General features: G+C 39.1%; 1 protein-coding gene and 1 long non-coding RNA gene across 2 annotated transcripts; both read left to right on the plus strand.

The window, feature by feature from the left end:
* LOC124270862 lies at nucleotides 1–18,749 on the plus strand. Its single transcript, XR_006896892.1, has 2 exons — nucleotides 1–145; nucleotides 18,523–18,749. It is a non-coding gene; the product is annotated as an uncharacterized LOC124270862 (long non-coding RNA).
* Nucleotides 18,750–20,394: 1,645 nt separating this feature from the next.
* On the plus strand, nucleotides 20,395–22,957 carry LOC124270861 (zinc finger protein 135-like). The gene has a single exon (XM_046705922.1). The coding sequence runs from the start codon at nucleotides 20,437–20,439 to the stop codon at nucleotides 22,003–22,005; it is 1,569 nt and encodes a 522-aa protein (XP_046561878.1). The 5' UTR covers nucleotides 20,395–20,436; the 3' UTR covers nucleotides 22,006–22,957.
* Nucleotides 22,958–26,097: the final 3,140 nt, after the last annotated feature.

The following is a 26,097-nucleotide window of genomic DNA, read 5'->3' on the forward strand; positions in this document are numbered from 1 at the left end:
TAAATGCGCATGGGGGCGCGGCGCATTCCTCCACGACTAAAACCAGTTCAAGTGATAATATAAGTGCAGTGAGAGATCCGAAGAGGCGTTTAACAACCTTAGGTGAACATCGTTGATCTATTTGGAAATACTACACTGTACAGAGGTACGTAATTTCATATATTTATTGGTAATCCTTTTTGGAATCAGTGACTGATACAGCTTTTTGAGAAATGGGGGGAGGGGGGTGTGTGCACACTTAATTTGTTTACGAGAGTTTCAATGTTCAATGGTCATTTAATTAACTTTCAGGACAAAAGGGAGGGAACACACACACACACACACACACACACACACACACACACACGCACACACACCTCTGGATCCGCCTGTGGGAATGCGCCTTTCCGTTAGACAATGGCTAGTGGTAAACTTGTTGTGATTCCCACTATACGCGGTATAACGAAACTACTTACTCGACCACTTTTTCACAGGAGTGATTGCTCAGTGTCATAGTGGTACAACAAACTGCAAACAGCAAACCAGAAGTTTTCAAATATTTCCAGAAATTATAGGAGAAATGTGCCTCCTAGAGTGTGGTCAGTGGTCAGGGTTTAGACTTATGTGAAAAGGTCCGATGCTCGAACAATGAAATGGTGCTTTCCATGCGCTTTGTTAACTATGAGATGATGTGGTATTATGGTCTCTGTTTAGAGACAGTATATCACACCAAACTTCTCTAAAAACAAATAATTTGCATTTCTCTTAATAATACTAACACCATGTGACAGTTTGTGATGTACGGACATAGGCGGATCCAGAGGGGGGGTGCAGGGATGCGCACCACCCCCCACCACCCCTTTGTCCTGAAAGTTTATTAAATGACCATTGAAACTCGGGTAAAAATGAAGTGTGCACCCTCCCTTTTCTCAACAGTGTGCACCCCCCCCCCTTTCTCAAACAGCTGTATCCGCCCCTGTACGGAGCAATTGTTTACATTCCATATATGGCAAGTGTTCTCTGTTTGGAAGCTGTTCATTTCGAAGTTTCAATTATCAATTTCAGGTAAGTCATAAGGATAGGAAGTTTTTTATTGCATCAATAGGAAGCTAAAGTGAGTGCACATGCCCCAATGTATATATATATACCTATTGAAAAATAGGTCGAGTAGATCTAAAGTTTTGTTATGCTGTGTACAGTGGGAATCACAACAATTCCACTAGCCATTGTCAAATGGCGCATTCCCACGGGCGGATCCAGAGGGGATGGGTGTGTGTGTTGTGTGTTTTTGTTTGTGTGTGTGTAAAATATGAGTCCAGATATTTCTTGCCAAATAAAATATGCATAGAAAATTTCCAATTACGCATTGAAAAATAATTGTTGCGTACCAATTACTCATTTAAAATGTTAGATACGCAAAAAGTTTAAAACAAATGCGTACGGAATATATTTAGAAAAATCGCTGGCGTAATGAAAAAGACATCGTTTGCTATCAAGTTGTACTGTTAGTATAGGACTAGTGTTGTACTGTCAGTGTAGGATGAGTGATTTTTTATGGAATCATTTTCGTTATTCTAAGCTGGTTTTGATTAGGTATGACATAAGGCAGAACGTACCTGCTTAGTAAACTTACTCAATGACGTAACACTTAGGTGTGTAAAATGACTGAAATACCCACATATTTGAAAGCAGTGGGTAACGGAAAATGAAATACCCACTCAACATTCATAATACCCACTCCAAAAAAGTACAGTGGGTACAGTACCCACATAAGCTAAATCTTATCTGGAGCTCTGATTATTGTTTCCGAATTACGAAACCTAGCTGCAAACTGGTCAGCCTCTGCTCCCTCTACCATGACGGACACGGGGACTGGGCTACTGTCCACCCTGGCAGAATTTCTTTAACCTAATCAGTGGGACATTAGGAAGGGTGGATGCCCATCAGATGCCGTTATTTGAAAATATCCCCAGTAGTTCTTGTCTGATTGTAATAAAGTATCAAAGCAGTGTGGGCTTTTTCAGATTTTCAAATGTTTGGTTGGTTGGTTTTTTTCAGGCAATCAAACTAGCATGCAATGCAGCGATTACTACTCTCTTGCTGTAACCCTTGTTTGGTGGTAAACCTACATATGTTATTTGTCATCATTCACTTGATGGTCAGTTAATGAATTTATAACAGGTATAATTAGTGATAACACCACTCAGATTACCAGACAAAGGTTCCCATTTGGCATTTCTTGTGTCTGGTTTAAATACTCATCATTATAAATTGAGTCTGATGTGGCAAATGTATTACATCTTATGTAATATGCGCATGGAAGTGCAGCAAGAGGAATTATCAGCTGAGTTACAAAAACAAACATCGATGAAAGGATTAACCGATAACACGCTGATTGATTAATTGCTTTTATCCTGCACACCGGATTTGTCAAAAGGTTGTGTTTATGTGTGTAGATTTACTCATCTATACTGAATACACCCTGTCGTAAAGTGTCTGTGTAAAAACAACGTCCTTCCTTCAAAGGATTAACCACCAATACATTGATTGATTGCCCGTTATTGGCTAACTAAATTACTTTTTTAAAGAATGGCAGACATCATGCAATTAGTTGCCAAGTGTGTTATCTTGGGTGACCAATGGGACTATACACCAATGTGAAAAGCCTGAAATTAGACAGTTAAAAGACACATGACATGGAACAGGATTCTGTGTCAGCTGCAAATGAATGGCATCTCATTCCTTTATGTGGATATTGATGGATATAATAGGTAATACCCTGATATTGTTGCTATAACTTTAGTCTGTTTTAATTTTAATATTTGCATTTTGTTTTTATTCATTTGTTATTGCATTCAACAGAATCATACACTAGGTCGCACTCAGGGCATGTGTGTGAAATATGATTCACGTTGGCAATCTATAAAATGTCTAAATATTACAGCCATGTTATAAATTCACTAAGTATAAGCAGATCGTGGGCATTTTATTAAGTTTCGAAATGCATACAAATATGATAATAAACTAATTAGGATTATAAGACAAAATATATAAACGTACATTGATTTCGTTATTTCAGTCCTAACATTTTTTACCACTGGCAAATGGTTAAACCTCAAAATGTTTTCATTTGTTATCAAAATAACGAAGATAGAAATATCGAGTAAAAAAGATTTCATCTTTGTTGATCAGTCGATACTTATACTATCAATTGCGCATGAGGGTGGCGCAGCGGAGGTAACAAATTCAGTCATGAATTCTGGGATATCATCCAGGTACTCACGGGAGAAAAGCAATAACAAAAGCAACAACCAGTCCACGGGAATTGCTCTGGATCAATGAGACGGCCTCCGTGGTGTAGTGGATAGAGCGCCTGAAGAGCAGAAGGTCGCGGGTTCGATCCCCGCCCGCATCATACCAAAAGATGTTAAAATATGGTACTTGTTGGTCCCTGCCTGGCGCTCTGCATTAATGGGTACTACAAGGACTGGTCGGCTCGGAGTCAGTATAACATGTCTGAGTGGGGTATTCCTGCTTCACTGCGGCATGGTATCTCAGTGGGCTAGCACTATAAAACCAGCTTCAGTCTGGACTAGTACAAGCAGCCGCACATACACACACACACGCATGCACGTCGTCATATGAGCGAAATATTCTCAAGCACGGCGTTAAACCCAATTTCACCTCACCTCACCTGGATCAGTGCCTCTTTAAGTTCTCTGTACCATGCTCAATTTTTGTCCTGGTGTGTGAAAAGTTATGATTCTGTTTGACTTGCAACTCATGAGGAGAGGTACGTGAACTGTTTACATCTCCTGCTATGGGTATGTGGTATGTTGGCCTTGAAGAGACTGTTGCCAATCCTGGTAGGTTGTGTCTTGAATTACTGAAAAGGGTGCATTTTGCCCTTAAGACCTTGTGAAGACCTCTCCCCATCCTAACTTTCTTCAGTGTTCATGGACTGTTAATTCTGTCAAAACTGTATCTCTGACTATTTTGGCTCCTCCCCTGAAATAATGTCCTACATCATACAAAAATGACTCGTATCCAATCTTACTAATTAGTTACTTTCATTAGTCCCTTTCGAGACTTTATTTGGTACCATCAATTTCTTCCAGTCATAAAATGACATTGCTAGTTATCCTTAAGCCATCCATCAACCAAACATTGACATATCTAACTAATATCTCAGACTGGTAGGCGCCAGAAGATACTTAATAAAATCATTTCAGATCCAATGCATGCCCCTTATTTACAAACTGACCAAACTGACCATCTGTATCCCAAATGTCCATCCACCCAACACCAGTTTGAACCTTTCACCCTCATTTGTGTCAATTCAGAGAAATTGTTATTCCCCAAGAAAAGTGAATCAATAAGAGTTCGGTTAGCTTGGTCAATGCACTTTCCCAGTACATTCACCCTTCTTAACTTGACTTCAAATTTTCCTTAAATATTTATAAAATGTATATAATGTTTTCAACTCTAAATATCCTGGTTATACTCAAGTGAGTTTGTTCAAATTGCCTCTGTTCACCCAGCAGAAAATGGGTACCCAGTGGGATAAAGTCATGTGACTATAACCTTTCAGTTCCTAACATGCAGCTTGGGTTATCCGCGGTAATAAGAATCAGATTCTGATTAAGCACCGTGAGCTATCACTTGGTGTTTGGAGACTGTGCGCTATAGAAGATGACTTGTTATTTATATTTATATTTTTACTTAAGCTGATCCAGTTGTTAGATCTCCCATTAAAGAAAGGGACACTTCTTTTATCTCTCCCACTTCTCAGAAAGTTGTTTTGGAGAGTCTACTGTTGACACAACTCTAAATTTCAAAATGATGTATGACAAGGAGTGTGGGGCAACCAAAGTTAAGAAAGAGAGACAGTGTAGTTTCTTTTCACAGTATCAAGGAAAATACACAGATAGGCTTGACAGAAGTGTTTGTTCGTTGGCTAATACTTTTGCCCTTAGTCACATCAATCTTGAGAAAGTTGATGGAAGTGAATCGGGTAAGGCCAGTGATTGGTTGAAACGTTATGAAAAGTTTACATCTCTGAACAGTTATTCTGGTGAGGGCAAGAAAGAAGCTTTCAGTTTGTGGTTAGATGTCAAAGCTTTTAAATGGTTTGAGACAAAAGATTTTGAGGATGATTCTTGGGAGGAAGTCAAAGCTGCTTTTCTTGCCAGGTACAAGCAAAATTCTGTGAAAATTTATGATAGGTTAGATAGATTGTACAGTAGGAAGCAAAAAGACTCTGAGAACTTTGAGGACTTCCTACAAGACCTTGAGCATGAGGCCAGGAGTCTCGATCGTCTTGAGAAGAACTTTGTCAAGGATTCTGTCATCAGGAACTCCAAGCCTCAGATAAAGCAGTTTATCCTGACTAGGCCTCACGATACTAAGGACCAGGTACTCGAGAGTGTGAGGATGGCAGACGCTGCTTTTGGCAGCACATGGTCCTGCTCCCGATAAACTTGTGGCTGTTATAGAGGACCTTAAGGGATAGATACTATCCTTGACATCGAGGGAGAACTCACAGCACTATACAGACAATTCATATGGACAGTGCAGTGCTTCTCCTGGCCAAGTGATAATCCAGAGTGACATTCATGAGAATTTAGGATTTCAGCCTCAAGGGCCTAGTGGGACACAGAACTTTTATTGCCCTCAGGGACAGAAACCAGGGTCTCAGAGGTCTAAGTCCATCATGCCCTGGGTACTATGGACCATATGAACGGTACACAGATGCCACATCCTAGGAGGATATGCAGAGGTTGCGGTAGGACACATTTTAGTATGTCTGAGTGCTTTGCTAAATTATTATAGTTTTATCAATGTGGTAAGATAGGCCACATTAGCTGATTCTGTTTTTCTGAGCCAAACTCTTGCCAAAGTCACAGTGTGATGCTAAATGAGGGTATGAGCCTGCTGACAAATTAGCACACATTCATGATATTGCCATTAAGAGCGGTAGGCACACATTTATAATTGAAGATGTTCAAGAGCCAAGTCACAGTAAGGATAGTGATTTGAGTGATGTTGATTTGGCATCTGGTATGGAACTATCCCATAGCAGTGTTAGGGTTGAGATCCAGGGACATCCTGCAATGTGCTATGTGACTCAGGTGCCAGTTGAGCTGCATGAAATCAGATGCATTCTCATCTAACGAGAGTGAGAACAATTTTCCTATTACGTTACAAGGTGCAAGGACATTGGTTGGAGTAGATGGGAATCAGTTAGATATGTTAGGTATATCTCAAGAATTGATCAGGAGTTTCATGTACATTCAACATTATCTGCTGATTAGTGGTGGTCGATTAATTGAAATAATCGAAGATGGAAGATCACTAAGCGACCAAGCAGCGATCATGTTTTCTCATGAGAACACAAACAATTCTGGAACACTTGTTTGCATTAACAATTTTTTCACAAGGTTGGTTTTGTCTGTTACATTTCATGACCACTACAAGCTCTTTCAAGTCATGATTGAATTTATCTTCAAGATTCCAGGAAATTTATGTTCCTAACATACTAGTCATCCTTTAAAGATAAATTTGCAAATGCATTTTGTGCAATTTGCAAAAACACCAAAGAACTACATGTTTTTTTCTGTATTTTTGGTCCATTAACAAAATAATCAGGAAAATTTGATAAATGATGCTGACCAATTATTTTCGATGATTGATCGATTGTAATGAACCAATCATCAATTATGATTATGAGATTTTTACCCATTTTTACCAAATACTGTTGATGCATTGTTAGGTTCAGATTTCTTGAAGAGAATGAAAACTGCCATTGAAGTAAGTCGCAATAGTTTGAAAAAACAACAACCTTACACTTGCAGAGGTGGAGTTCATTGATTTTATTTTGCTAATTCCAGTGTCCAGTACAGAGACACTATTACCTGTTTATGTGCATGATCCAGATATTGAAGTAGGGGTCACTAAACCAATTGAGCCTGTTACAAGCTCGTTACAGGTGTTAGGTACTACATGTATCACTTCACCTGTAAATCAAATAGCATCATTTAGATTGATTGATGAGACCAGTCGAGAAATTGAAATACCTGCTTAGGTAGGGATATGGTTAATAGAAGGTTGTCTATAATAATATGTAGAGTGAGAAAATATGAAGGACAGCGCACACACCATGCAAGTCAAGATAGGTGACAGGTTGTCTAACCAAGGAGACTCTGACAGTAGGACTCAGGTGTTAGGTGATAGTTCTTTGACTGATAGTGTTGGAGATTATGTGGCATACATGTTCTGATATGGTTTCGGCAATGCACTCAGGTACACAAGGTACTTGCCTCCATGTCGATATATAAGTGACCTGTCATTACAGGTTGGCTCACCTGTTGATGGCCCATCTATCTGTGTACCCTGTCAATGGTGCAGGTGACAACTTGAGATTGTTTAATGATGTATACATACACAATGTACCTGTTGGTTGTGACACAGGTAAGTCATCGGGTGTCACTAATATGACTACGGGTGAGTCATCAGGTGACACTGGTATGACTATAGGTGAGTGTTCAGGTATGTCCACACAGGGCTCCAGATAATTTTTCAACATCAGGAGTATGTACTCCTTATTTTTTCAATATAGGAGTACTGGAAAAACTTAAGAGTACATATAGAGTACTGAATGGAAATTAGTAATCAGTATTCTTGTGTTTTGTTTGGTATATGCACCACAACATTGCTACTCTTGTGTAAACAGGTCAATAAACAATAAAACAATACTTTTTTCATATAAATACGTCTGTAAATGATTCTAAGACCGTACACCATTGCTGTGGTGCGTATCTGCTACGTTTTCTAAATTATTTCCTATCGTATCGTGCATATTTTTTACCCGTACATACGTCGATACGGCCCTTATCTGGAGCCCTGCCACAGGTACACCATCAGGTGTTCCAGGTGTATCAATAGCTGATTTAATTTAGAGAAGGAAATCCCAGGTGATACCACAGGTGTAGTTACACCTGTGTTTCCAGATACCTTACCTGAATCTGATGTTGACAATTTAATGTCAGCTGTAACTGACATGACAGACAAACGAAAATACAGTACATGTAGTTGTTTTAAGCATGAAAAGGTTAAGTAGGAAACACAGTAAGTCTTGGCAGGGACCATTGTTTGGAACCAGTCCTGCAACAGAGGGCAGACAAATTGAATCAATAGAGAACATAAGTTGGATTACAGGGGTAAATTGTACAAGGTCCGATATGCAGGTGTCTCAAAACGTGAATGGGTCCTATGGGAGTTTCTCCCAGCGGAAATAGTGGAAGACTTCCACATCAGAAGGACAATGAAAGGAAAAGTGAAACAGAAGCACATGACCAAACAATAAGATTCCTGATCAAAATGTTCCTGAAACTGCGAGTATAAGATCGTAAGACATATTTTTAAGTCCCACTTTATTATGCCACGTGTCAATTCATACGGATACCCAAAAGTTATGAGAACTGATGTATATGAAGTGGAGAGAGACAGCGCCTATGAGAATTGATGTATATGAAGCGGAGAGAGACCACGCCTATGAGCATTGATGAATTTGTAACGGAGAGAGACTGCGTTTATACAAAGCAGAGGGACTGCATTCGTGAACATAAAAGCTCAAAAGAGTCTAGAGATGACTGACACTCTCTAGTGTGGGATATATAGGCATCTACCTCAGGTTGCTGAAATATGAGGACAGTCAAAAGACTAACGATGAATTCATTCGGGACGAAGGACGGAGTGTCGATCTGTCTCGTAGCCTGGGTGAAGACCTATACATCGGTCGTGGAGTGTAAACGGAGGCCAATTACATCAATGGGAGACATTTTTTGTTTTAGCCTGGTCAGAAGCCGTTGTGAATACGAGAAGTACAGGATTCAGCTGAATATGAATAGAATAGATTAACATAGGAATGATTAGCTATGACTGGGAGTGGGACTGAATTGACTAAGTGATTAAACAGTTTAACCCACTGACCCACGAGTACTGCATGTTATTTTCTCATGAACAGAGACTGTATGAGCAATGTGCACTGTTCTGCAGTCTATTTGATGTGCTAAACATTCCTTGTGGGAGAGTGATATGTTGTATGGTACATTGGTGACGACCAATTGGGGTTGTTGGATATTCCTTCAGTAGGGAGAAATATTGATTCCTTATGATAAGGAGAAGGAACAGAGTATTCGAAATCCGGAGTTTTACTCGATTGTTGATATTCTACAGGACCTTTCAGCTTCACACTTAAGGTGATGATGACACTACTAACGAAGTGGAACTCAATACCACGGATGACATGCGTATTACATACCTATGGTTTTCATTGGGGTACTACCCTTGGTCATAGGGGAGGAACCCGTGAAGATCCGGGGTAGAATAGGTCTTCAGCAACCCATGCTTGCCACAAATGGCAACTATGCTTGTCGTTAGAGGCGACTAACGGGATCAGGTGGTCAGGCTCGCTGACTTGGTTGACACATGTCATCGGTTCCCAATTGAACAGATCGAGGGTCATGCTGTTGATCACTGGATTGTCTGGTCCAGACTCGATTATTTACAGACAGCTGCCATATAGCTGGAATATTGCTGAGTGTGGCGTAAAACTAAACTCACTCACTCATAGGGGAGGATTCTTGGTGTATGAACAAACATGGTATCATTCATTGGTAATAGAATTGTGTCTAAACTTCTAAAGGATAGAAATACTCAAATACTACACAGCTTCTAAGGTACAGACATTACAATACTACTATGTCTCTATGATGTTACAAGTAACCTCCAATGACGGAAACACTAAACTTTATTAAGTAAAGTCATTCGAGAGTGTCTTCAAGAGCCGTCAAATTAGCAAAAGAGAATAAGATAATTTACATAGACCCAACTGACCTAATCTTTATGAATAACTGGACTCTGGGAACATACAATGGTTATCAGGAACTTCTTATGTCATATATGGATGCTTATTTGGACTCATTATTTTATTCATGTTCATTTCACTGATACATGTACATGGAAATGAACAAGAGCCAATACTTATTAATGAGTCAGGTAATGTTTCTGCTCCACCACCTTGTGCGACAGTAACTCAAACAAGAGTAATAGTTAATTCTCCTTATGTTCTTTCAAGACAAGGGGTGGTGGGGTAGCCTAATGGTTAAAGCGTTGGCTCGTCACGCCGAAGACCAGGGTTCGAATCCCCACATAGGTTCAACAAAATTCGTTCCATTTTTTTCCACATAAAGAATACGGCCTGACATGGTACATCTGCATAAATGAAGACATGAAATAATTAAATTTTGTCTGAAGATTTCTGTCTTAATGTCACAAAAGGACATGTGCCATCGGAGATTATTATGGATATTGTGAAAAATTATTTTTGTTTTTCTGTGTAAAAGTCCATTGGAAAGGGGGTCGATGGGGAAGCCTAGTGTTTACGCTGAAGTCCTGGGTTCGATGCCCTATTATGGTACAATGTGTGAAGCCCATTTCTGGTGTCCCCCGCCATGATGTTGCTGGAATATTGCTAAAAGCGGCGTAAAATCAAACTCAGTCAGTCAGTCTTTCAAGACAGAGGAACATTGTGATGACTTCATATTATAAGCTGACGTGACTTTGAAGAACTAATTCATTTTAAAAACTTATGTGAACTCAGACATACTAGTGTCCTCATGTATAAATGATTCCATATTGTATTCAAATGTTGCATGTTTTGTGCATTTATAATCTGGATGTATAACATGGTGTTGTAAAACTATCATGATTTGTGAAGAAAAAAACAGAGAAAAATATGCATGATTCCAAAAGTTCTACCTCTCAATTTGATTTGTGATATCTATACTAACTATATCTGCATCTATTACATTCAATTAGCAATTGTTCAAAAGGTAATTCGCTACAACATGTGTGTTACACTTCTCAGATAGGTACAACCTAAGACAGATCCTATCTGAGACATTTACCTGTATTTTAATCTTGCATTTTCTGGTCCTCAGATATGTATGTACTAGTGTTGGGAATTGGTTAAAATCTCGTAATTGATGATTGGTTCATTACAACAGATCAATCATCGAAAATAATTGGTTTGCGTCATTTATCAAATGTTCCTGTTATCTTTGTTAATGCACACACAAAAAATAAAGAAAAAACATGTAGTAATTTCGGTCTTTTGCAAATTACACAAAATCCATTGGCAAATTTCACATATTTAAAGGATGATTAGTATGTTAGGAACACAGATTTCCTGGATTCTTTAAGATAAATTCAATCATGACTTGGAATGAGCTTGTAGTGCTTATGAAATGTAAATTTAATGACAAAGACAAAACCAACCTTGTGTAAAATATTGTTGATGCAAACAAGTGTTCCAAAATTGGTTGTGTTCGATTATGAGAAAACATGATCGATTGCTTGGTCGTTAAGGCACTGCGACCAATCTTCGATTATTTCAATTAATCGGAAAACCACTAGTATGTACTGAATTATCCATTTGATATTGTATTCTTGTATGATTGATGTATAATTGTTATGGACAGCTTACTTGTGTGTAGTAGTGGTGGTCCGATTAATTGAAATAATCGAAGATTGGTCGCAATGACTACAGACCAAGCAATCGATCATGTTTTCTCATAATCGAACACAAACAATTCTGGAACACTTGTTTGCATCAACAATATTTTTCACAAGGTTGGTTTTGTCTGTTACATTTCATAAACATTACAAGCTCGTTCCAAGTCAGGATTGAATTTATCTTAAAGTCTCCAGGAAATTTATGTTCCTAACATACTAGTCATCCTTTAAAGATGTTAAATTTGCACATGCATTTTGTGGAATTTGCAAAAAGACTCATAAGAACTACATGTTTTTTCTTTGTTTTTTGTGCAGTAACAAACATAACCAGAAAAATTTGATAAATGATGCTGACCAATTATTTTCGATGATTTATCGGTTGTAATGAACCAATCATCAATTATGAGATTTTATCCAATTCCCAACACTAGTGAGTAGGTCTGAGCTTAAGTCATTTGTCAGTCGCATGGGACATGCTCTACAACAGGAGGGGCATGTATGACCAGGATATTTAGAATTGAAAACTTGAAATACATTTGGTAAATATTTAAGGAAAATTTGAAGTTCAGTTAAGAAGTGTCATTGTGCTTGGAAAGTGCATTGACCAGAGTAACCAAATTCATATCGATTCATTTCCCTTGCATACAACAAATCTAATAAGGGAGATGAGTGGAACATGTGGATCGGGTGACTCATATACCATTTAGGAAACTACTGGTAATTAAGATACTAAGAATCAGAAAAGGGACACACGTAATGATTGGATTAAGCATCTTCTGGCGTCTGTCAGTCTGAAGTTTTATTCAGTTGAATGCTTCACGAATGATTTAAGCTCACTAACGAGGTAAATTTATAATGGAAGAATTTGATGGTACCGATTAAGTCTTGGAGGAGAGGAAATAATAGTAATCAGTGGTGCAGCTGGAATATGAGTCATTGTTATATGGGGTAGGACATAAACTTATGTGAACTCAGACATACTAGGGGGCGGTGGGGTAGCCTAGTGGTTAAAGCGTTGGCTTTCACGCCGAAGACCCGGGTTCGATTCCCCACATGGGCACAATGTGTTAAGCCCATTTCTGGTGTCCCCCGCCGTGATATTGCTGGAATATTGCTAAAAGCGGCGTCAAACTAAACTGAGTCAGTCAGACATACTAGTGTCCTCATGTATAAATGATTCCATATTGTATTTAAATGTTGCGTACTTTGTGCATTTATAATTTGGATATATGATATGGTGGTGTAAAACTATCGTGATTTGTGAAGAAAACAACGGAAGAAAATGTTCAAGAATCCAAACTTTCAATATTTGATTTGATTTGAAATACCTATATTAAACTGTTTGCATCTCATATTTTCAATCAGCAATTGTAAAAAAGTATATTGTCCATAACCTGTCTTCTACACTTCTCAGATAGGTACAACCTGAGACAGATCCTCTCTGAGACATTTACCTGTATTATGTATCTTGCGTTTTCTGGTCCTCAGATATATAGTTACTTAATTGTTATCTCTCATTGATATTGTATTCTTGTATTATTGCTGTGTATACCAATCTGTACAATTGTTATGGATTTCATATATTTGAAGGTATGTTTGAGCTTAAGCCATTTATCAGTCGCATGGGACATGCTCTACAACAGTAAGGGGCATGTATAACCAGGATATTTAGAATTGAAAACATTATATACATTTCATAAAGATTTAAGGAAAATTTGAATTCATAAGAAGGGTGAATGTACTGGGTTAGTGCATTGGCCAAGTAACAGAAATATTATTGATTCACTTTTCTTGGGGAATAACACTTTCTCTGAATTGACATGAGTGAGGAGGAAAGGTTATATCTTATGATTGGTGGATGGACATTCGGGATCTAGATGGTCAGTTTGTCAATAAAGGGCCACACATAGGATCTAAAAGGTCTTGATTTAATATCTCTTGGTGCCTAACAGTCTGAAATATTAGTTAGATATTTGTTAGATATGTCAATGTTTGGCTGGTGGATGGCTTAAAGCTAATTAACAATGTCATTTTATAACTGGAAGAATTTGATGGTACCAAATAAAGTCTCGGAAAAGGACTAATGAAAGTAACTAATTATTCAGATGGGATATGAGTCATTTTTGTATGATGTAGGACATTATTTCGGGGGAAGGAATCAAAATTGTCATTAGTTCTATTTTGTCAAGTTGTCTGGTTAGTAGGAGCGATTCTGGGCCCCACCATTGACTTGAGAGGTTCTCTCTGTATATCAAGAGAACAGCTCAAATATATACTCATAGCATTAAGAGTTGTACAAGAATCCAACAAGTTCTTCCATGATGTTTGTGAATCAGTGTTGTGTGTAGACCAGGAAAGCTAGACAATATCAGAGGACCTTTGTGTGAGAATTCATTCCAAAATAAATGGACTTGAACACCATACTGGACTTATCTTTGAGTATCCATCTTAGCTACATCAGAAAGCCACAATAACTCGGTGCGCCTAGTGGCTGCAAGAGTCGTATACTCCCCAGGGAGTTGAGACTGATAACACGATGTGCCGTTGAGATTGACATCCAGTGATCGAGGGGAAAAATACCAGCGCCTTGAGCAAGCACTAGTTGCCTGGATATGTGCGCTATATAAATATACTATAATAATAATAACATCATCCCCAGAACAAGAGTGGATAGACAGATTGCCTAGGAGAAGGGAAATACACCCGGACACCCTCGGGTAACACATCCCTAAAGTCTGGTGACACCGTGACCACAAGTCTGAATTGATTTGTTGATAAGCAATTAAATTCAATTGAATATAAAAATATTAAATGAAGAATTAACAAACACAATAACATGACATCATTAATATGTATTTTCATTCTTAGAGATTTTGAAATTGAAGGAATCAAATGAATTGTTTAAGGTCTCAAATTAGGGAAAGGGAAGACATCTGTAAAACAAGAAATAAAATTGGCCTGGCCTTAGGATAATATGTTTATAGTAGCATTAAGGGTTTTTACCATTGAAACTTAAACACTATGAGTAGAGGCCTCAGACCCTTTGTATACAGCATATGTAGAAACCATAGTCCATCAATATTCCCATGGGCATCCAGCATCCGTATGTTTGTACATTTATTTAATATTTCTATACTACTCACACTTTGCTACAGATCACAAAGATTCACAACTTTACTTAAACATAGATTCATAATTTGAAATTGTATTCTTTTAAAACTGGATAAATAATATTATCTTACCTCACACATAAATGTCGCTTTCTGACTGGCTGAGCGCTCTTCTATTATTTTCAATGTACCCCGCTTACAAGTGAGTAACATTTCAATGTACCCAGCTGTCAATGGCAACTCATTTGGTACTTCATGATAGTAATTCTTTATCTCGAATAACATTGAATCACTTATGATGTACGGAAATTACCGATGTTTTGCGAATGCAAATCGATGGAAGGGAGATAACTCTAAATCTGTTTTTCTTGTCAGCAAATTCTAGCGATGGCTACAAAAAGATTTGTACCCATGCTTCAAACAATTCAAATTTAACATTAAGGTGTTCGGTAAGATAAATACGTTGTTCACTGGTCCCTTGGGGCCCATGGGTTGATGTACCCTCGATATTTGTTTTTGTTTTGTTTATGAACATAAACAAACATCAAGGGTACATCAACCCATGTCCCCCTCAAGACCAGTGAACAACTTATAATATGGTAACCTCTCTTTAGGCAAATAGTCACTTTAATCTAACCTTATGCACATGATACATGAGTAACCATAAAAATGCTTTTCATGGCATCAATCAACCATTTTGCAAATCATGAAACAAGTCACTGACAAGTACACGACACCTGTCAATAGCAGGTATGGGATTCACAAGATGAAATGACATACTGAGCCTTGGATCCATGCTTACAATAAGCTTGAATAGTACAGGATATAATTAGATAGATTTTATTTCTTTCCTTTGACCTAAACAGAAAAAAAAAGTTTTAGAGTTGTTACCCCCCTGGCATGTAATGCGGGGGATATACTAGTAGTCGACGCCTCGTCTGTCTGTCTGTCCGTTCGTAATCATTTTGTTTCCGGAGCATAACTAAACAAACATTCAATATTTTCCAACAAAAATTGGTATATAACAAACAGAACCTAAGCTGGTGCCTTTTGCTATTTGCAGATTTTTGGCATTTTGTCTTTTTCTCGGTTTCCATGAAAACGATTCGGACTTAGTCTCAAAAGGGAGGGGTGGGCTTCATTTCCGGAGCACAGCTCGCAAACCGTTCAATATCTTTCATTTAAAACTTGGCTGATAGATGAGGCAGATCCCAAGTGGTGCCTTTTGCTATTTGCAGATTTTTGGCATTTTTCTTTTTCTCGGTTTCCATGGGTTTCGGACTTAGTCTCAAAAGGGAGTAGTGGGCTTCGTTTCCGGAGCACAACTTGAAACCTTTTCAAAATCTTTCAACAGAACTTAGCCGATATATCAAACAGAACCTAAAGTGGTGCCTTTTGCTATTTACATATTTTTGGCATTTATATTTTTCATGATTTCGATGGAAACGATTCAGACTAAGTCTAAAAAAAAAGAATCAAGCTGGACTTTAAGTAACTGTCAGATGATTTCTTCTTTCAAATATGGGGGGGGGGGATATATATCATCTTCTGATGACTCTTGTTTCCTTTTAGTGATCCCCAATCTTTCCTTCATTGTTGTCATGTAATTTTACCATGTATACAGGTATTTGTACCACCTTCCCAGGGACTGTCATACATCAGTACCCCATCCACAATTTCTGTGCAGCCTGCAAAAGGATGGTTCCATACTCCTACCATCAATCTGTACAACTGATATGTAGGTCAGGAGAATATAACATTATTTGTTAGTTATTGTTTAATTGGGGTGGTGGGGTAGGCAAGTGGTTAAAGTGTTTGCTCGTCACGCCGAAGACCCAGGTTCGATTCCCCACATGGGTTCAATTTGTGAAGCCCATTTCTGGTGACCCCGGCCATGATATTCCTGAGTGAGCTGGGTTTTCATTGCTTTTAGCAATATTCCAGCAATATCACAGTGGGGGACACCAGAAATGGGCCTCACACATTGTACCCATGGGGAATCCAACCCGGATGTTCGTCATGACAAGCGAATGCTTAAACCACTGGGCTACCTCCACCTCCCTGACTTTACCAGTGCTGTACTGTTATATCATTGTTGTTTTTCTTTTTTCCCCACTCATGTTATACATGTTTCATATATGATGTTCTCCATACATCTTTACATAGTCGAAGGTATAAACTTCACTTCATTTTAAACATGTTATTTATATATATATATGCAATGCTCTCTATACATTGTCAAAAGTATAAACACTTCATGTTTATCCTGTTATATATACAATGTTCTCTATACATTGTAGAAGATATAAGCTTCAATTTCCACATCATGTTAAACATGTTATGTATGAAATGTTATCCCTACATTGTCGGAAATATAAGTAGTAATTTCCCCTTCGTGTTAAACATGTCGTATATACAACATTCTCCATATATTGTTGAGAGTATAAATATCGATGAATATTGATACAGGTATATATGTTATAATAGAGATATTATACCTAATTGTATTAATTGTATCAATGACATGATCTATACATATCCTTAACTCAATAATTAATGCAGGTTCTCTTAATAGATTATGGAATGATGACCAGAATGCATAAAACTTGTCAAGTGTACATGATAAAAAGGCACTATATTGTGTTGCTTCATAGTATATGTTTATCTCCCTTTGTACGTGATTGAAATTTGGAATTGCTTCTTTTACCTTTTGGGAATATATGACTTGTACTACAAGACATATGGCATTTAATGAATTAATATTTCTTCCTTTAAATCCAAGCATTTTCTGAATTAAATTCAATGTTACCTTCTGCTACAGTTTTAAGCCATCCATTTAAATCATTCCGTATTTCATTTACATCGCTACATTCACTGAAAAGGTGAACAATTGTTTCTGGTTCTTTGGAACAGAAGGTGCACAAAGCAGTTTCTTTAATGCCAATTATATGTAAACTTCTAAACTTATTGGTAGGTATGATATTATATAGTATTTTCATCTGTAACCATTTTAGGTTACTACTTCTGGTACATCTGTTTCCTATCATGTATATATTTATCATTTCACTATCATATTTTCTTTCAAAAAGGCTCTCCCACTTTTTGTGTACATATGATTTTTCATAAGTTGATTCTAGAAGAGAGATAAAGGTATCGAGTACCCTTGCCATTATTAATAAGTTTTGATATATTGAAAGGCATTATTGGAGAAGTGGGTAAGGGGTCTCTAAGTGAAAAATATGATGTTTCTTTATACATGTTTTAATGGTTGATTTCATGCTTTGATATCTAAGGATATTTATCTTGATGTTAAAAACCTCCTGCAGTTCATCATGTGTATAGAATTCACCTGTATTTGGGTCGATCAAATCATAAACAAAGTGTATCCCCGCATTGTACCAATTTTTAAATAAAACTGTTTTGTTACCCATTTTAAATAAGGTATTATACCAAAGAGATTGATTCAGGAAATCTGTTGCATTTAATGACTTGTACTGTTTGTTTAAATGTGAGCTATATTCGATAGCTACTTCTTTTATATTGTTATGCTACTGTTATATCATCTTTATCATACAACACCCGTGAAGGTCTGGGTTAGAATATTGATCTTCAGTAACCCATGCTTGTCGTAAGAGGCGACTAACAGGATCGGGTGGTCAGACTCGCTGACTTGGTTGACACATGTCATCGGTTCCCAATTGTGCAGATCGATGTTCATCACTGGATTGTCTGGTCCAGACTCGATTATTTACAGACCACCGCCATATGGCTTGAATATTGCTAAAACTAAACTCACTCACTCACTTTATCATACAATACATAAACCATCATGACTCTGATTTTTTTTTCATTTCAGGTGTTTGAACATATGAGTGACTGGCACACCCTTCTCAATCGCTGGTCAAGAAGCTTGAATTCATCTGAATTATCATGTCAAACAAGCATGTAAAGTGTCCATAGTGTTCTCAAAGACATAAACTGACTGGCAGTGATGAAGAACTCTGACCTCAATCATGCTGTGTTAACTGGATATGAATTCCTGGACACATCCAAGCACAGTGACTCGTTAAAAATATTCTGAGGTATATTCAAGCCTAGTGTCATTGTTTTGGCAGCACATTGTCCATGGGGTAATTTAAACCAAAGTTGATTCCTCAGCTGACCAAGAAGACCATCAATGCTGGTTTCATCTGCACATACAGGAAAGGTTCAGTGATTTATTCTTTGTATCAGTTGTATTCCCATGATGTCACTTCATTTTTGAAACACCCTTGGACATGAAGCTACTTGGAACTGCTGCTTCTGCTATAGGCACTGTTGCTGGTCCCGTATCTGTTGGTCCTTCTAGAACCAGTCTTGCTGTACCTGCAGTGGGCAGTGTTGATGGTCCTATCACAGCCAAGGCTGTTGGTCCTTCTAGAACCAGTCTTGCTGTACCTGCAGTGGGCAGTGTTGATGGTCCTATCACAGCCAAGGCTGTTGGTCCTTCTAGAACCAGTCTTGCTGTACCTGCAGTGGGCAGTGTTGATGGTCCTATCACAGCCAAGGCTGTTGGTCCTTCTAGAACCAGTCTTGCTGTACCTGCAATGGGCAGTGTTGATGGTCCCTATCACAGCCAAGGCTGTTGGTCCTTCTAGAACCAATCTTGCTGTACCTGCAGTGGGCAGTGTTGATGGTCCTATCACAGCCAAGGCTGTTGGTCCTTCTAGAACCAATCTTGCTGTACCTGCAGTGGGCAGTGTTGATGGTCCTATCACAGCCAAGGCTGTTGGTCCTTCTAGAACCAGTCTTGCTGTACCTGCAGTGGGCAGTGTTGATGGTGTTGGCAGAGACAAAGCTGCTGGTCCCTCTAAGGCCAGTCTTGCTGATCGTGCTTTGATAAGAATTGTTGAAGCCTATGCAGCAATCCAGTACAACTGGGACAGCAGTTGCTCTGACTCTGAATTTGGTTATGATCATGAAGACAATTACAAGCAGCGGCGCAAATATGTACTTATTGATCTAGACAATGGGGCCCAGGGAGGAAAGTCCAACCCGGTTCAAACCAAGCCAAAGAGAGTGAAAAAGCTTTTGAAGAAAGATGGACAGAAGAGGAAAGGAAGGAAACGATCAGTCTCTGTACAGTCGGATGCAAAGACATCAGAAGGTTTGGAGATGTCTGATCAGCAACAAGAAGAAATACTACCAAGAAGCAATTGTTTTAAGCGTACTACACTGCCAAAACAGACAAATGACAAATGTTTATCACCTGTGGAAAAAGTTACATATAGATCGTTTCGAGAAGAAGTAGGAGACCATCAATGTATACAGCAGTTTCCAGGTATTTTGCCAAATGAAGCAGTGTTGTCAGATGTAGGCAATTATTCACGTCAGGAACAATGTAACCCTGAGAAAACTGAAGATCAAAGAAACAACCCTGAAACAGTTCCCCTTGGTGAACAGCATGATCCTATGGAGAGTAAGGCGACTTGTGTTATTGTTCTGTCAGACAGTGATGATGAAATTGATGAATCTGGTAATACAGAGTCTGGAGATGGAGCTGGTTCATCAGAGATGCCAGAAGAATCTCGGAGACAAGGTCTGTTGGAGGGTCCCACAGCTGTAGCAGTTCCACATGATGAACAGCCAAACTCCATGGAGAAGAAGAACTTGGTTCTGATGGAGACAACTACAACAGTTCCTCATGGTGAACAGCCAAACTCCATGGAGAGAAGAAAACTTTGGTTCTGATGGAGACAACTACAACAGTTCCTCATGGTAACAGTTCCTCATGGTGAACACAGGGATAACCTTCATGGAGAGGAAGAACTTGGTTCTGATGGAAACCACAACCAGACCTGATCAATTGTACAGTGATGATGTATTTGTGATAGAACCAAGTGAATCCTGTGATTTTGAGATAGATCTGTCTGATTGTAATACTGTCAGGACATCAGACATGATTCATACAGGAGCAAGGACATTGCTGGCCTCTTCTGATGCAGCTATGGATGGATTTGATGACGGTTTCAGTTCAGAGGAAGAAACTATTGTGCAGATTGAACTTCAAAGTGATGTTACTGGTGCTGCAGCAAATCAAACTGTTCTGAAAGAAAGATCACTTGAAACACACAACAGTTCATTAGAATGGCCAGTGATGACCAGTTCTGATGGTGCCACTGTTCATGATGATGTATCAATTTCAGTTTGTGGTGCAATTCACAAACCAGAACAAGCACCCATACAAAATTTGAAATCAGCATGCTCAAGGGGCATATCCTGTTCATCAGAAGAGCAAGATATTTCATCAGACGGAATTATGAGAACAGCAAAAGTGATTCAGGCATCAAGCCACCGCGAAGAAATGTCAAGTTTAGAAGAAGGTCTTTCATGTGATGGATCTGGTTCTGGTCAAAGAATTAATCAAGCTCAAACCCAACACGTCTATAAGGTGCTTCGTGCAGACCCCTCGATTAGAGTCAGCTCTGACCCCTTGTCTGTCTTCAGTGATCATGTGACTCCGGAGACATGTTACGAAGCTCCACAGACTGCCCAAAGTTGTGACAAGTGCCAGTTGAATTTCAAATCTGCAGACCTTTTGTTGAAGCATTTCTCTAAAGTCCACAGAAAGGAGGAAAACATATTTGGAATACGAAAGAGGAACACCCATCATTTACCGCATGCCTCGTCTTCACTCAATGAACTCCACTGGTCTGAAAGAAAGAAAGGATACCAAACTCTTCAAAATGCCCAAAGTTGTGACAAAAGTGATTTGAGATCCAGTTCTCCAGAAATGTTGCAGAAGCATTCAGCAAACGTGGAAGAAACTGGCATTTTCAAACATACGAGAAAACTTAACTGTACAATCTGTGGTGAGGTTAGCATGTCAAGCCAAGCCCTACACAAGCACCTGCTGATGCATGCTGGTATCACAGCATTCGACTGTGACGGTTGTGGAAAAGTCTTCACATCTGTATCTGACTTAAGGCAACATCTTTGTATTCATCAGAAAACATTAAAGAATCAAGAGTATAAATGTAATGAATGTGGTATGACCTTTGCAGAGTATGCTAGATTGATGTATCATAAGAAAATAAAACATCAGGATAAATATTGGCATGGCTGTAAGGTGTGTGGTAAAACATTTCCAGCAGCTGTTCGTCTTAAATACCACATGCTAGTGCATTCTCAGAAGAGAGATTTTCATTGTAGCATCTGTGAGAAGAGCTTCAAATGCAAAAGGTATCTTGATAATCATAGTTATTCACACTCACCAGATAGGCCATTTGCGTGTTCTGTGTGTGACAAAAGATTTAAAAGAAAACAAAGCAGAGATGTCCATGAGATGAAACATCTCTGAATGATCCCTTGTCTAAAGTCTACTCATTATTTGTCTTCAATCATCCAGGAAAGATACCAAACTCTTCCAAAGGCATAAAGTTGTGACAAATATGATTTTAGTTCTACTTCTCCAGAACTGCAGCAGTAGCATTGTGTAAGGACCTATGGAATCGGCTCGAAGACCAGAATTGTGACAAAAATCTTAGAACTAGCATGACTGTGCCATCTGTGGTAAGGTATTCAGCTCAAGACTAAGCCTGGACTATCATTGGTTGATTCAGTCTAGTGTCAAACCACGTTTGCAGAAAAGACTTCACAAGAGCAGATAACCTGAAAGTGCATGGCAATGTTTACCGGAAGAAGCAGCATCAAAAATTTAAAAAGCCATAAGACCAGATGAATCCTTTAAAAACTATGGAAAGGATCCCTAAGGGCATGAATATAATCCTCAGGAAAATGAAAAGGATCCATAAGTAAAATTTAGAGGATTCTCAGACACGACGAGGATATTCAGGAAAATGTGAAACGGATCCTCAAGAAAATGAAAAAGATCCTTAAGTAAAATTTAGAGGATCCTCAAGGACATGAACAGAATCCTCAGGAAAATGTGAAAAGGATCCTCAAGAAAATTAAAAGGATCCTTAAGTAAAATTTAGAGGATTCTCAAAGACATGAAAAGGTTCCTAAAGTAAAATTTAGAGGATCCTCAAGGACATGAACAGAATCCTCAGGAAAATGAAAAGGATCCTCAAGAAAATGAAAAAGATCCTAAAGTAAATGAAATGGATCCTAAATCAAAATTTTAGGATCCTCAAGGACATGAAAAGGACCCTAAGGTAAAATTTTGATAAACCTCAAAGACATGAAAAGTGTCATCAGATGGATATGGAGGTCCTGGAACACCAGAAGCCACTGAAGGATCTGAAATCTGCCGAACATTCTGTGTTATATGTAATAAAAAATACTCAACACCTGTTATCCTGTACTTTCATTTGTAAAAACAACAATAATCCAAAAATCATCCAAGAACTTGAGCCCAGAAGTAATGTAAGAGACCTCCGAACAATGCAGTTTCCCGTGTATGTGGTCAGACCTGCGGGGCACATGCAGGTCTGACATAGGCCCACCATCCTAGTCAGGAAAAACGGGTCACAAGTGTCCCAGCTGTAGGAGTGATTATGGTTTTACACCGCTTTTTGCAATATTCCAGCAAGTAACTGCGGGGAACATTGTACCCTCCACACATCAAATCTGTTGAAGGGAATTCAAGCTGCATTCACATCTGATGATAACACAATAATGTGTTCGTTTATATAGCACCACACTCCACACAGGTATGCTCATAACGGTAACAATCAAAGCACAGCACATTACCCTTACTGGGGAATAACCCAAGCTGCCTGTTAGGCTAGAAGGTTATGTTCATATGACTTATCCCACCGGGTACCCATTTTCTGCTGGGTGAACAGAGGCAATTTTGAACAAACTCACTTGCCTTAGGTGAGATCACATGTGCTTCGTTGTGGGGCAGGACTGAAGTCCTAGAAACTCTCAGGAGTCAAGCTGCCAAACACGGTCACCCATCCAAGACCTCTCCGCGCCAAACGTTGCTTAACTTCACCTGATTGTGACCTGAGCTCTATGCACAGGACCACATACCAAACACCAAAAGGTTCACCAGCTGGACCAGGTGAAGACCTACCTCTGTGACTAGTGTGAGAGAGTTTCTACAGTCCGTTTGGGTTCAAATGAGAACGATGAATGATGAAATATCTCGAAATAGGGATAAGTGCACAAAACAAAAAGAAGGCACATGGTCTTGAAACCTCTGTACCCAACACGATCTGAAATCTGACGTTTTTTGGGTGGATCACGGAAAAAGTTGTTTAAGAAACCATTATGTAATATTGTGCTATTTTCACGCTTCACACCAAGGGGTGACAAAATGGCTGGTGGAACACCGCCGTCACGCACTTCAGGTGCAACTCGGCACGGCCAGGTGAGATGACCCCCACTTGTCAGGAAACAGCCGGCGCTGTTCCACCAGCCGTTTGCCACCCCTTAGTGTGAAGCGTGAAATAGCACAATATTACAAATTAGGTTTAGAGAAGAAAGCTGTACTCTTCAGTATTCCATCTTTTTTATGGCAAATACATCTGTAAATAACTGACGCAGGACCAGACAATCCAGTGATTAACATCATGAGCACATGTCTTCTAACCGTTATGGTATTCCTACATGCTTCAATTTGTGGTGTGGTAGCCTAGTGGTTAAAGCTTCAGCTTGGCACACTGAAGGCCAAGGTTTGATCCTCTGCGTGGGCGCAAGGTATAAAGCCAAGTTCTGATGTCCCCTTGATTTGGTATTGCTGAAATACTGCTGAAAGCAGGAAATTTCAATTTTCTGTTGGGTGTGAGCTGTTTAATATCACACACCATACACTGAATTCACAGGTACCGTAATCTTTAGTGAGCAAGTCTAGTTTTATGCTACTTTTAGCACTATTCCACCAATATCAGTTTCGTGATCGATCCTCGTGATGTCAACCACTGTATTGTCTTGTCCAGGCTCTGTTGTCCGTGGTGTAGTGGTTAGAGTGTCCGCCCGGAGAGCGGAAGGTCGCGGGTTCGATCCCCGACCGCGTCATACTAAAAGACGTTAAAATATGGTACTTGTTGGTCCCTGCCTGGCGCTCGGCATTTAATGGGTACAACAGGACTGGTCAACTCGGAGTCAGTATAATGTGTCTGGAGTGGGGTATTCGTGCTTCACTGCAGCATGTGGTATCTCCAGTGGGCTAGCACTATAAAACCAGCTTAAGTCTGAGCTGGGTACAAGCAGCCGCACGTACACATACACACGCATGCACGTCGTCATATGAGCGAAATATTCTCCAAGCACGACGTAAAAACCCAATTTCCACCTCACCTGTTATTTACGGTTCGCCCGTATACAACTGCTGCGGCGTTGACCAAACAAACAAAGAAACTGCTCCAAGCGGTGTATACAAATGAACGTGCCTGTCGTCAACATCAGGTGGACCCTTTAGCAAAATGTGTTTTTCAAAGGCATAAAACAGTTTGAGCAGATCCGTTTACAACGAGTAACCACGCCACAGGTAAGATAGTGAAACTAGTGTATAACACGCCGCCATATAGCCCACAAGCACTGTTTGGGGCGGTGGGGTAACCTAGTGGTTAACGCGTTGGCTCGTCACGCCGAAGACCCGGGTTCGATTCCCCACATGGGTACAATATGTGAAGCCCATTTCTGAATTGTCCCCCGCCGTGATATAGCTGGAATATTGCTAAAAGCGGCGTAAAACTAAACTCACTCACTCACTCACAAGCACTGTCGACACTACCCATTTAACTTTATCGTATTTAACAAAATATTTCTAAAGTCTCAACATTTTTAAACATATTGCCAAAACTAGGCACAGTTTCGAATTATTATTAATTTTGATGTAAAATGTAACAACTGAAATATTTTCGGTCTGAAGAAAATGACAACCACTCCCAAAATTGATTCAATTAATTCAACCTCTGTGAAATGAGCGCGTGAGTTGTTTGGGCAGGAAATAGATATCGACCTCACATACATGTACATGTACATGTATATTATGACAGCAATTTTTTAAATGCTCAAGATCAATTTATCAATTTTAGTATACGTGATAGGGCGTTCTGTATATAGGCACCTGTGTTCATTATATAACCAGTTACTGTTAGATGGTTGTGACTGCGCGCAATGGTCCATAGCTCCGTAATTCAAATCTCTTTGTGGAATAAACTTGATTCTTCCCTTCCCTGCATATAATAACAGTAATATTACTGATAGTCTGTCTCTCAGTCCTAAACCACATGATTTTCCCTACTGCCTAGCCCTTTCTCCAAATTCCAGTGCTAAAGCCCTAAATGAAGCAAGTCTAGATTTCCCCAGGTTCACAGATCCTCCCATCTCACTGGGGCTTCTTTTCAATTTAAAAGGATCAAATTGTCTCTATCAAAATTATATACTCAGCAGCAAAAATAAACGTCAGTAAGAATTCAAAATTAGATAGGCACTGTAATCAAATCATTACAGAAATGGACAGCAATACATGCTTGCA

This window comes from Haliotis rubra, unplaced genomic scaffold (genome assembly GCF_003918875.1).
Source record: "Haliotis rubra isolate DU_JTF1 unplaced genomic scaffold, ASM391887v1 Scf1552, whole genome shotgun sequence".
In the NCBI taxonomy this organism is placed as follows: domain Eukaryota; kingdom Metazoa; phylum Mollusca; class Gastropoda; order Lepetellida; family Haliotidae; genus Haliotis; species Haliotis rubra.